Source organism: Protobothrops mucrosquamatus, unplaced genomic scaffold, assembly GCF_001527695.2.
Source record: "Protobothrops mucrosquamatus isolate PMUCROS unplaced genomic scaffold, P.Mucros_1.0 scaffold718, whole genome shotgun sequence".
NCBI lineage: Eukaryota > Metazoa > Chordata > Lepidosauria > Squamata > Viperidae > Protobothrops > Protobothrops mucrosquamatus.
Window position 1 is genome coordinate 363,065 of NW_015386998.1, and position 12,742 is coordinate 375,806.

A 12,742-nucleotide genomic window follows, 5' to 3' on the forward strand; every position below is an offset into this window, starting at 1 on the left:
CAAGCGGGATTGGCCTAGGGGGGGATTTTATAGGGATTTTAAAGGGATTTTATAATATTAAACTTAATACAGGTTATTTAATATATATTTTAATTTGGCTTTTAGAGATATCTATTGTATTGTACTGTTTTTATTTACCTGTAAGCCGCCCTGAGTCCCTCGGGAGAAGGGCGGGGTATAAATGGGATTAAATAAATAATAAATAAATAAATAAATAAATAAAATTCCCATTTTCCCCACCAATTCTGGGCTAATCATACAACGGGTGCACCCCAAGTCCAGTAAGGCTGCTAATTTCACTGTCCTCCCAGTGCCTGGTATGAATAGTTCTAGGAGCACTGTAATGGGGTCTATTGGTGCACTCACCAAAGGGTTGTCCTCATAGTCATATTCCGCTGCTCTTGGATCGTCATGGTGTGGACCCGGAGCTCGACCCTCTCGATTGCGATCCCAGGGGAGCTCTATGGTTTCCTCGGACCTCATAGCAATCTCCCTTGGGTGTGATGGGGTTCTTGGAGGTCTCCCGGCTGGCAGATGATCTCCTCTTTTGGCAGGTGTCTTGCCATGGCTCGATGTCCTTCCTTGTCACATTTGAAGCAGGCAGTGCTGCGAGGCGGGGCAGGTGAATATCGGGCGGTCTTCCCTCGCTTCTCGGTCTGTGGCTTGAAGCTTGATCTCACCGGCCAGTGCTAATGCTTGCATTGATTGATCTCCACTTTCTCAGCTAGCAGGTACCAGTCGTACAGCCGTCCCGGGGCTCCACGGGCTCTGCAGGCATTGTACAGCTCTTGATTGAGTCCATCCTGGAAACAGCTTACCAGGATGTCCTCTGGCCAGCCCAGGCGACTGGCCAACTCTCTGAACTCCTTGGTATACTCAGCAACTGGTCTTCTCCCTTGCTTCACTGTCTTAATCCGTTCCCGGGCTTTCTTATCGGTCTTCAAAGCGTCTGCGGAGGGCAGCCATAAAATTGAAATTTCTCAATTCGGGTGCATTACAATTATACAGGGTCACTATCCAGTCAGCTGCTCTACCTTCTAGCGCCAGAGTGACCACTGGAACTTTCTCGACATCAGTAGGCAGTGTTCTCTCATAGATTTGCATGTAGATGAACACTTGTGCCAGGAAATAACCCAGTCGCTTCGGGTCTCCATTAAACCTCACCCCGATAGGGATAAATTTCACCTCGACTGGCTGAGGTGCTCTGCCTCTGGCACCTTGAGATGGATGGTCTCGCCGCTGTGCTGCCTCTTGGGCTCCAGCCGCTGCCATCTCGCGAACCTCTGGCTCATCCTCCTCTGATTCCTTCTCCGACTCTTCTTCAGATTCATGGCTTTCTTTCAACTACATCTTAAATTCATCGAGGGTCTTTTTCACCTACTCCATCACAGCTTCCATTGACCCCGCTTTTGGCTCATCTTTCTCTCCGTCTTTATCAGGAGAGGCAGGCTTTGGATTCTTTTTCTTTGCCTTCTTTTTTCCTCCTCCTCGGGTCAGGGTAACTTTTGGGGGTTTTTCTTCCCATCCTTCCTTCTTGCCGACCCCAAGTGACCATCTGGCTCGGTCTTCTTCACCAGAAGATCCAGCTTCCTCCAGGTCCCTCGAGAGGCTTTCATCTGCTTTTAGGCAGAGGAGATCTTCAGACCATTTCTCTGCCTAGAACTCCTCCAGGTAGATTTTGTTTGTGACTTCCCCAGTAGGGCAGCAGCTTCTCCGGGCTGAATACTATGCAGACCTTGCCTTATGTAAGGACCCACTTCAACTAACCACCCAAGAAAGCAGAACTCTTGAAACAGGCATTGTCTCAAAAGGATACTTTTATTAGGGGTCAGTGACAGTAGGAAAGTCAAGGTGAGATCTGGAGAAAAGCCCACTGAAACGGTATAGTTAAGCAAGCAATATTCCTCCTCTCACCAAAGTCATAATGTCCATTTGAAATCCAGCCAATCCACAGGTGGTCTGAAGAGCGGGTAACTGGCACAGATGGCGTGCATCTCAAATGTATATTTAAAAGATAAATAGATATACAGAAATAAGGGGAAAAGTGTTAATATTATATTATAAATAGTGAGCAAAGCTCAAGAACTATATGTCTACAGTATATGAGTACTAATACTACTGTAAAATGTCGGAAGATGTATGGAACCAGTGACGTCATATCTATGTCCAATGTGTTTTTAATTTTGTATTATTAAAAAAAAAAAATTAAAAAAAGAGTGGGTAATTGGCACAGTTGGCGTGCATCTTAAGGTCTTCTCTGGTTTTGTTTCTTTGCAACCCTCTCCATGATAAGGGAGACACATTCCTTTCTCAAAAGGATGGAGGCAGCAGGAGAGAGTAGAAAGCAAAAGTTATCCCAAGCTAATGCAAAGCTCCCCCTCCCCCCAACAGAATGGCAGGCCTGAAAAGTAGAGTATATATATATGCAAGGTAAAGAATAGGGTTTTGGGGGCCTGACAATAATTGTATGAACACAATTTATTCAGTTTAGATCTCACTTTTCCTTTAGGAGCTCAAGGCAATATGCATAATATTTAAAACGTATGAAGTAGTTGAGATCAACCAGTGAGTTCTATGATTGAATACAAACTTGAAAACAATTCTCTGAGGTCCTTGTCCAACATTTTAAACATTACTTGCATATTTTAAAAAACAGCAATCATATATCAATTAACAATTCTTGGGATTCATTCACTTATTCAGTTTAGTTGATACTTCCTGGCCAAGAATCTATATCATCTATATCTATGTTATATATATTTATATCTATATCATGTATATATATTTATTCCTTCTCTTCCTCCCCCATATAAAGGAATAAATGTTCGCAATGCAGAAGCCTTTGCATCCATGGAAATTCCTAATGCCTTGAACATCCTAATTTTTCAGTCTTTTTAGCAATAACTATCAATATTTTTCTAATGTATAAACAAACAACATGGATCATTGTTAGTTCTTCTTTCAAAGGAGGAGGAAGAGGAGGAGGAGAGGAGAAGATGATCATTCAATCAGAAACCATGATTACCTAGGAGACAATTTATATCCATGTTGCAAGTATGTGCCGAGTGATCCTGTTGCAGCAAGTAAAAGGCCAAGGTATGCAGGTGAAGGCTTCATAGGTCTGGAAGAGAACTCAGGATGAAACTGAACACCGATGAAATATGGGTGATCTAAAGACACATAATACAGACAAACTGAAGAAGTTAGTAACATAGTATAAAAACTAAAATTCTTTAATATAAAACAATAATTGTTTCAATTATTAAACTATTAATAATGATAAAATCATGAATAATTATTAATAAATAATTCAATTCTGATTTTTATACAAATGTATGTGGATTGTGCTATTTGGTGATATAACCAAGAAAATTTATACCTTACTATATTCAGATAGCCTTCGACTTATGACCACAATTGAGACTGGAACTTCTGTTGCTAAACAATGTGATTGTTAACTAAATTGTACTTGATTTTAGGACCATTTTTGCCACACTCATTAAATGAATCATTATAGTCATTAAGCAAATTATACTGTCATTAAGCGAATCCAGCTTCCCCCATTGACTTTGCTTGCCAGAAACCCCCTGGAAAGGTCATAAATGGCGATCACGTGATTCTGAGATGCTGCAACCATTGTAATATATATGCCAGTTGTCAAGTGCCCAAATTTTGATCTTGTGACCACAAGGACACTGCAACTGTTATAAGTATGAGGACCAGTTGTAAGTTACTTTTTTCAGCACCATCATAACTTTGAATGGTCATTAAAGAAATGCTTGTAAGCTGAGGACTATCTGTAAACATAATGATTCTTATTTTCCATAGAGTGGAGGTGAGGCTGAATTTTATAGTTTAGGCTGATGTCAGGGAATGGTAGCTATTCTTAGTTGGATAACAATGTTTAGTTCAGTACAGGTTCTCATATATAATTTTGGCATTCTTAATGATTATCATGGCAGAGAAGCCTCTTAAAAATCCATTTGATTTTTTGGTCCTAGACTGCCAGCTCCCATCCTACTATATTCAGTCTCTAAATGTTTCAGTTTGATGGGAAATGCCACTTTTTGAACAGTTTCCCAGTAATGCACAAGAAAATGTGTCTAATATTGGTAAATGTGGCATTCCCAGCCATTACAAAATAAATGGTTTGAGTTAATAGTTCACACTAGACATCAAGATAGATAGAACTAACGAAGCCAGGAATCTACATCTGTTTCATACAGTTGTCCAGATTCTACTTGAATATATTCAGTAAAAAGAGTTCATCACGTATCTTGATAATCTGATATCCTGTAAACCGCTCTTACTAGTTTATGCCCTTCCTAACATTCAAGTAGAAATGGCGTTCTAGGTTCATTTTGCTGCTTTATGCTTATTTCTAATCATTCTTAATTATTTAATAATGAAGTAAAATAAATTCCTAGATTGTTTTTAAGATGCTTAAAAATCACCTGTTTTATAACATAATCTAGAATCATCCAGATATCAATTTCAAGCTCACTATTCAGTTTGTCTTTTTTAAAAATAAAATAAAATAAAATAAGAACATCTGTCCTATTCCAGTCATCTGGAACTTCACAAATCTTCAAAATTTACCAAGGATGACAAATACAGCAAATAGCTTAGAAGGGCAATCCTTCTAGTCCTGGAGATTGAAACTTGACAAGTTATCTTATTTCACTTTCTGAAATTGTTAACTACCTTATCATATTGTGGGAATACTGAAAAAGTAATACATCTCGAAAAGCATTTGAAAAAGTCATCCATTATTTGATTAGCAAGTTTATTTATCTCCTATGCAGATCTATAGCTGACTTACACCCATACACCCATAAGTGCTCATTAACAGCTTCTTTTTAAACTGAAGTGGCATCTCCTATGAGATTCCACAAGTTTTGATCCTATTGTTCAACAGTTGTATTAATGACTTAGTTGAAGAGATAGGGAAAATGCTTATTAAATATGCATATGCATATTCTGCCTAGAAGGCAGAAATAAAACAATTCTGAAAAATAAGCAAAGTTTCCTAAAAAAATAAGATGAAATTTAATTAAGATAAATGCAAATGTTTACACTTAAAAAACAGAAAACTTGTACACTATCATAGGATGGGTATGCATGGCTTTATAATAATTACATGTACAACAGATTTTGGAATTGTGGTTACTCACAAGCAAAATACCTGTCAACAGGATAATGTGTTTACAAAAAAAGACCAATATAATTTTAGGGTCCATCACTGACAGTTTATTTTACCAGACTATGGAAACAATAGTTCTGCTCTATTCTATATTGATTAGACCCAACCTCAAGTCCTGTGCAGTTTTGGGCACAGTATTTTAAGAAAAGCCCAGGGAAACTGGAATAGATTCAGGAAAAAAAATCAACAACAATGATCAAGGAACTAAAAAGAACTAGTTACTTACCTGTAATTAAAGTTCTTTAAGTGGTCAAATTCATACGTGAGAATTAAGTGCACATACTATGCTCAAGAGCAGGAAGCACAGAAACCAAGATGTAAGATCCTGCCTCAACTACTCCTCCCAAGAAAGCAGAACTCTTGAAACAGGCATTGTTTCAAAAGGAACTTTTGAGAGTTAGTGATAGCAAGAGAGCAAAGCAAGATCTAAAATTTTCCCGCATGAATTGCTATATTAAAACTTTCATTTCACAAAACCCCACCCCAGAGTCCAACTATCCAGTTCGCGTCCAGCCAATCCACAAGTGTGAAGTTGTTAAGGGACAGTTCCCAGGCGCTTCACTAGATCTTGCAACGAAGTGGAGATAAGGCATATGGCCCCTGGCATATTCCATTCCCCTTTTCCACACCCAAAGAGATACATCAAAGTTGAGGAAGAACAAAGTAGAGGAAATACTTCTACAAGCCCCCCTCCCAGCACAGAAAAGCCTCCCTCCTCCTTTTAGAACGGCAGAGCCCTGAAAAGAAACATTGAAGGGGTTTCTGACAAAAGATTAAGTTAATCTGGTTTCTAATCCCATTAAAGTTCTTCAAATGATCATCTCTGAGTTCACATATGCAGGTACAGGAACATAATATATATGAAGTAATTATGAAAAGTAACTACATTTAGCATTCAGAAAAGGCCAATTTTAGGTGAATGTCAGGAATAACTATCTTACATTAAGAACAATTTGACAAAGACATCAATTAACAAAAAATGTTATGGGTTTCCTTCATTTAAGCATTCAAGCACTGGATACATATTAAAAGATCAGTTTGATCTCAGACATACCTTAGAAGTCTACAATAGAACTGTAGATCAGGATGATCACTGGCATTATTTTAGGGATACAGAAATAGTTTTTTTGTGCCAAATTTTATAGTACACATTTTCATAGTTAGATAAATGTACCTCTTTATTTTCACAGAAAGCTCATGCTAGGTCTCCTTAATAGTTCTATTTTTAATGTGCAACCAATAGCATCCCTAAAATTTCAAGATCTAACAAATGACAGCATTGACTTTTGTAGATTCACCATTTCTCCATGTTTTACAGTAACATTAATTACACATCATCTTTCATATGCAAGGTGTTGCCAGAAGCCAAAGTCCTTACCATCCAGTTCAATTATCTCCATTCTCTTTCCTTCTGTGTCATGCCCAACAAACTTCAAGCCTTTATCTTCAAAGAAGTGAATCAATTCAGGATTTACCTGAAATGGGGGAAAGCAAAGAGGTAAAAGAGAAAAAGATTTCTCAGTACTGTCATACTGGTGAAAATTTATGCCCAGATCAGGTTCTGCACTGGCAGTTCAGAGTTTCTACTTATTTTTTGCATAAACATTCAGGGCCATTGTATAGACAACCATTGCCAAACTCAAAAGGATTGAGGGCTTGTGAGCATTGTCCCCATATACAAAATTTTAAAAAAAAAAGGGGGGGGTGATCCTGCCAGTTGTAGATCAATTAGCCTGCTCAACACAATCAGCAAACTCTATGCAAGACACCTACGATGGAAATTCTAGGACTGTCTGGTACAAGAAAATTTGGAGGAGCAGACTGGCTTTAGGGAAGGCCAGTCCATTGTAGATCAGTGTCTAGTACTCCATTATCTCATTAAAAAATACTCCTCATGCAATACAAGCTTTCATAGATTTTAAAGTAGCATTTAATTCTATACCCTGAAAAAATGTGGAAAAAAATGGAGGATGAATCCTTGACTGACATGTACTTTATTTTATATGCATGCTTCATGAAGGGATATCACTCAAAGTAAGTTGTAATCCCCAGTACCATCTCACTACTGCCATCGAAACCAAGAAAGCATCAAGCAAGGATGTATATTGTCCTCACAATTATTTAATTTCTATATCAGCTCCATGGTGGGCCTTCTCCTCAACACAAATTTTCATCCACAAAACTTTCTAGAAGACATAATATCTCTGTTCTACTCTATACTCCATGTCTATTCAAACAATACAGCAACACTTTCAAGAACACCGATTGGCCTTAAAAGAGCAGTGAAAGCACTTAGCACAGTATTACAGGGAAGACCAACTAGTACTCAATTATCAGAAAACCAAAATCATAGAATTTGCCAAAATCTCTGGAGGGCTCGGGATAGAGGCTGCTCCTCTATCCTGGTCCTGTTAGATCTCTCAGCGGCTTTCGATACCATCGACCATGGTATCTTGTTGCACCGGTTAGAGGGGTTGGGTTTGGGGGGCACCGTCTTACGGTGGTTCTCCTCCTACCTCTCAGACCGGTCGCAATTTGTGTTGGCAGGGGGGCAGAGGTCGACCTCGAGATGCCTCACTTGTGGGGTACCGCAGGGGTCGGTCCTCTTGCCTCTCCTGTTCAACATCTATATGAAGCCACTGGGTGAGATCATCCGTGGTTTCGGGGTGGAGTTTCATCAGTACGCAGATGACACCCAGTTGTACATCTCCACCCCGGACCACCCCAACGATGCCGCGGAAGTGATGTCCCGGTGCCTGGAGGCCGTGCGAGTCTGGATGGGGAGGAACAGGCTTCAACTCAACCCGTCCAAGACCGAGTGGCTGTGGTTTCAGGCGCCACGACATAGCCAGTTGGCTCCATCCCTGGCTATCGGGGGCGAGTCATTAGCTCCCGCAGAGAGGGCCCGCAACTTGGGCATCCTCCTGGATACTCGGCTGTCTTTAGACGACCATATGACAGCCGTGGCCAGGGGGGCTTTTCATCAGGTTCGCCTGATACGCCAGTTGCGCCCCTTTCTGGATCGGGACGCTCTACGCACGGTCACTCAAGCCCTCGTTGTTTCCCGCCTGGACTATTGCAATGCTCTTTACATGGGGCTCCCCTTGAGGTGCACCTGGAGGCTCCAGCTAGTTCAGAATGCGGCCGCGCGGGGGATCCTGGGGGCCTCTAGATACTCCCATGTAACACCTCTCCTGCGCGAGCTGCACTGGCTGCCTGTGGCCTTCCGGGTGCGCTTCAAGGTGTTAGTAACAACCTTTAAAGCGCTCCATGGAAATGGACCTAGTTATTTGCAAGACCGCCTCCTACCAAACACCTCCCTTCGACCAGTCCGCTCCCACAGAGAGGGCCTCCTTAGGGTGCCGTCGGCCAGACAATGCCGGCTGGNTGTGGTTTTTAGTATCGCCTGTTCACCGCCCTGAGTCCCGTAAGGGAGATAGGGCGGTATATAAATTCAATAAATAAATAAATAAATAAATAAAAGGTCCAAGAGACACTCCTGGAGAACAAATGGCCATAAGATTGTGGCTGGTGGCAAGTGCCATCTATAAAACATTTTATATAAGATTGCAATTATTTTTTCTGCAGTCCTAACTATCTGTTAAAGTCTGTGTGTGTCTTGTTTGGTTGCTGTGCCAAACCAGACAGTTATAGAGGTACAAATGACAGACTCAATAATTCCTTTGTAGAACTGTATCAGTAGCTACTTGGGCAATCTGAGCTTTCTGAGTTGGTGCAGGAAGAATATACTTTGTTGTGTTTTTCTGATGATGTTTTTGATGTTAGGTATCCATTTTAAGTCCTGAGATATTATAGAACCTAGAAACTTGAAGGTATCTACTGATGATACTGTATTGTCTAGTATTGTAAGATGTGGTAGAATAGGAGGGCTTCTCCTAAAATGTACTATCATCTCTACAGTTTTGAGTGTGTTTAGTTCAAGATTGTTCTGGCCGCACCAAAGAGTCAGTTGTTCAACTTCTTGTCTGCATGCAGATTCAGTCGTCTCGAATGAGACCAATCACTGTTGTATCATCTGCAAACTTCAGTACTTTAACAGAGGGATCCTTTGAATACAGTCGTTGGTATAGAGAAAAGAGTAATGGAGAGCACAGAACCCTGGGGGCACCTGTGCTAATTGTACAGGTATCTGATATGATTTTGCCTCGCTTCACCTGTTACTTACTATCTGTTAGAAAGCTTATGATCCACTTACAAGTGGGGTCAGGCACAGCTAGCTGAGTCAGTTTAGTGAGAAGAATATCTGAAATGATGGTATTGAATGCTGAACTGAAGTCTACAAAAAGGACCTTTGCAAAGGTTCTTGTAAATTCAACATGTTGTGAGATGTAGTACAGTTCCATATTAACAGCTTCATCTGCTGATCTATTTGCTTAGTAGGCAAATTGCAAAATTAAAAATCTCATCATTGGGCTTCTCTCCAGGTTTTCTACTCAGCATGGGATATTGTCAGGTCCCTCTGGAACGCTGCCATAAGGAAGGGAAGGGGGAGCATACTGGGGTGTGGATTGAGGATGTTTCTGTATTGCTAACATTTGTTTCTACTTCCTCTTTGATGTGTCTGCATGGGAATTTGGGAGGAGGGAATACCCTCAGGGCCATCTGTTTTCACTCCTACTGACTGGCAAGAATGAGGCACCAGGAAGTGCCAGTTATCACCTTTTCGGCTCCAAGTTCTCACAACACCTTCACACCAGTGGATTGGCTCCTGATCGACTGGGGCATTGCGGTGGGGCTGAAGAATGGGACTTTTAGCTTAACACTTTTGCGCGGGAACTTCAGATTCTGCCTTTTTTACTCTGCCTTTTTTACTCTGCAATCACTTTCTCTCATTAAAGATCTTCTTTGAAACAATGCCTGTTTCCTGAGTTATGCTTTCCTGTGGGAATAGCTGAGGCAGGTCCTTATATTAGGCGGAATCTGCAAAGTGGTCAACCCGGAGAGACACCTGCCCTACTGTGGGGACTGTGCAAGAGATGTCTCATCAAGACAACAATCAAGAAGAAACAGAGTGCTGGGAGGAGGACGATGCCATCCCAGCGAAAACCCCATCAAAGAGCTGGAGGAAGCTGCCAGCCTGGAGGGCTCCTCAAAACCAAGGTGGTCCATTGGCGTGGGGAAGAAGTAAGACTGGGAGAGGAAGACGAAGGGAGTCATCCTCACCCGAGGCAGTCACCAGCATGGATGGAGGAGACAGCTAGAGGCCCTTTACAATGATGACAAAGAACCTAATCTTGCAGACGTCCTAATGAATCAAGCGATGCATTTCCTGATGGAAGCGTTCCAAGACCTAAAAGTGAGGGGAACTCGAACCAGAGCAATGAGAGATGATGACCGACAAGACCAGACAGCAAATGGGGAGAGGAAAGCCTCTCCCCTGAGCACCACAGTAGGCATGGGCAAAACTTCAGTGGAGTAGCACCTGCCACCGTGGTAACTGCAATGCCCAGGAGCCCCGGAGGGGCAATCACTACTGCTAGGTGGGTGGTAACCCTCTACAACAGGGGTGTCAAACTCAATTTCACTGAGGGCCACATCAGGGTTGTGGTTGACCTCGGGTGGCAGGGTGGGCATGGTCAGGGTGGGTGTGGTCAAGGTGGGCGTGGCCAGCTCAACATCGCTTGTGTTGGGCACCTGTGTGTTCTGGGTGGGGCTGGGGGGATCCAGCCTGGTCCTCGAGCTCCCAGGGCACTGGGACCCCACAGCCCAGCCCAGCCCTGCTATCCCAAGAGGGCGCCCTGCTGCGCTTATCTCCTCCTCGAAGCTGCTGCTGCTGTTCTTGCTCTCCTTGGCCAGGTTGCTCATGATGTGTGTGGGAGGGCAAAGTATGTGGGTCAGAGGGAGGCGCACTGTCTCTCCATATGAGGAAACCTGGCTTTGTAACTAAAGTATCCTCAGCAATAGGATGGGAGACCACCAAGAGAGATCAGGAGGAGGAGACAAGAGGATGGCAAAAGGGCAGCAGGGTAGCTGGTGGCCAAATGCTAAGACAGCACTTCCTTCAGACCCTCCCTCTCTCTCATTGTAATCCCCTTCCTCCCTCCCTTCCTTTCTTCTTCACTTTTCTTCTTTTTCCTTCCCTCTTTATTCTTTCTGCCTTCTTCCTTCCCCCTCTTTCCTTCTTTTTCCTTCCTTACTCTCTTCCCCTCTTTCCTTCTTTTTTCTTTGTCTTTCCTCTTTCCTTTCTCCTTTCCTGTCCCTTCTTGGATGCTCAAATGCAAAAGGGGGAACATTTCTTGATGCCTTCTTGCCTTGTGATCAAATGCCACTTTTGCTAGTAGTTTGTGGCCACTTAAAAGATGGAGAACAAACCAGGCTCAGTTTATCCCATGCTTGCATTTAGTGGGGGTGTCCAGAGACAACAGTACAGCAAAACTGTCAAAATGGTGGCTGTGATAGTTAATCAGAGCTCATCTGTTTTTTATGTGCAACAGCTTTAGCTTTTATGAGCAGAGGTAGGTTAGTTGTTTTTCTATTAATACATAATCCTTAAAAGGGCTCTCCTGTAGGGAGCCTGCCTTGGTCTAATTCAGACTGGAAATATACTGTACCAAAGGAAAATATTTTTCCCCACTGGAAATGGCAGTTTGCAACATACAAGGAAGGCGTCAATGCTGCTAACATCGGATGTTCTTGCTTGACAGAGGGGATACTTTCCTAAGAGCTCACAATTCAAGAATATCAATGTTAACTTGGATTGCCAACAAAGTTCTGTCTGTGACAAAACAGAACACAAAATAGCTTTCTCCTTTGAACTGGGGCATTTCCAACCGAATTGCCTCTCCCTCCCTCCCTGACTCCTTCCTTCCTTCCTTCCTTCCTTCCTTCCTTCCTTCCTTCCTTCCTTCCTTCCTTCCTTCCTTCTTTTTTAAAGTTGCCAGAGGCTCCAGGCAGAGGTGGCAACAGGCAGCAAACAGTGGACAAAGGCTTCCCCTCCCCGTCATTGCCTCTGCATGGCTTAGCTCACCTCTCCCAGACACACACACACACACACACACACACACACACTGTGTGTGTGTGTGTGAGCGCACACGAAGGTGTGTGTGTCTCTCTCACCCCTTGCAGCCCCGCACCCTCAACAGAGACCTTCTGCGATGGCAGGCTGCAAACTAATGAAAGCTGTTTTTTTGGAGTACTTGTTTCTTTTTCTCAACGTGCTGCCGATTGCATCGCACCCTGCCCCCTCAGCTCTCACCCCTAGCCCTGTGACAGGCTGCAAGAAGCTCCCATCTCAGCTTCTTTCTCCTCTCCCGTTCTTTTCCTCCCGATGTCACAGCGTGGGGCTGCAGGAAGTGAGACCCCCCCACACACACACTCACACAAACACGTGTGCAGGTTCTGGGAGAGGTGACCTGAGCCATGGAGCAGGAGGAAATGATAGGGGAAGTGGTCAAAATGGGAAACTTCTGTCCGGAGCTTCTGGCAGCTTAAAAAAAAACGTGTGGAGCAGTGGCTTCCCTTTCAGTCCACCCTCCCCTCTGTTGCCTCCACGCCGGGGTTTATTCTAAGCCTGCCGAA

General features: G+C 42.9%; 1 protein-coding gene across 2 annotated transcripts in view; it reads right to left on the bottom strand.

The window, feature by feature from the left end:
- The window catches only part of CTPS2 (CTP synthase 2), a gene marked incomplete in the record, with an annotated part of 203,786 nt that overhangs the window by 22,866 nt on the left and 168,178 nt on the right, over positions 1–12,742 (bottom strand). For both annotated transcript variants that reach the window (XM_015818319.1, XM_015818320.1), the window contains 2 exon segments: positions 3,026–3,170; positions 6,582–6,678. In XM_015818319.1, the coding sequence (XP_015673805.1) occupies positions 3,026–3,170; positions 6,582–6,678 (242 nt within the window).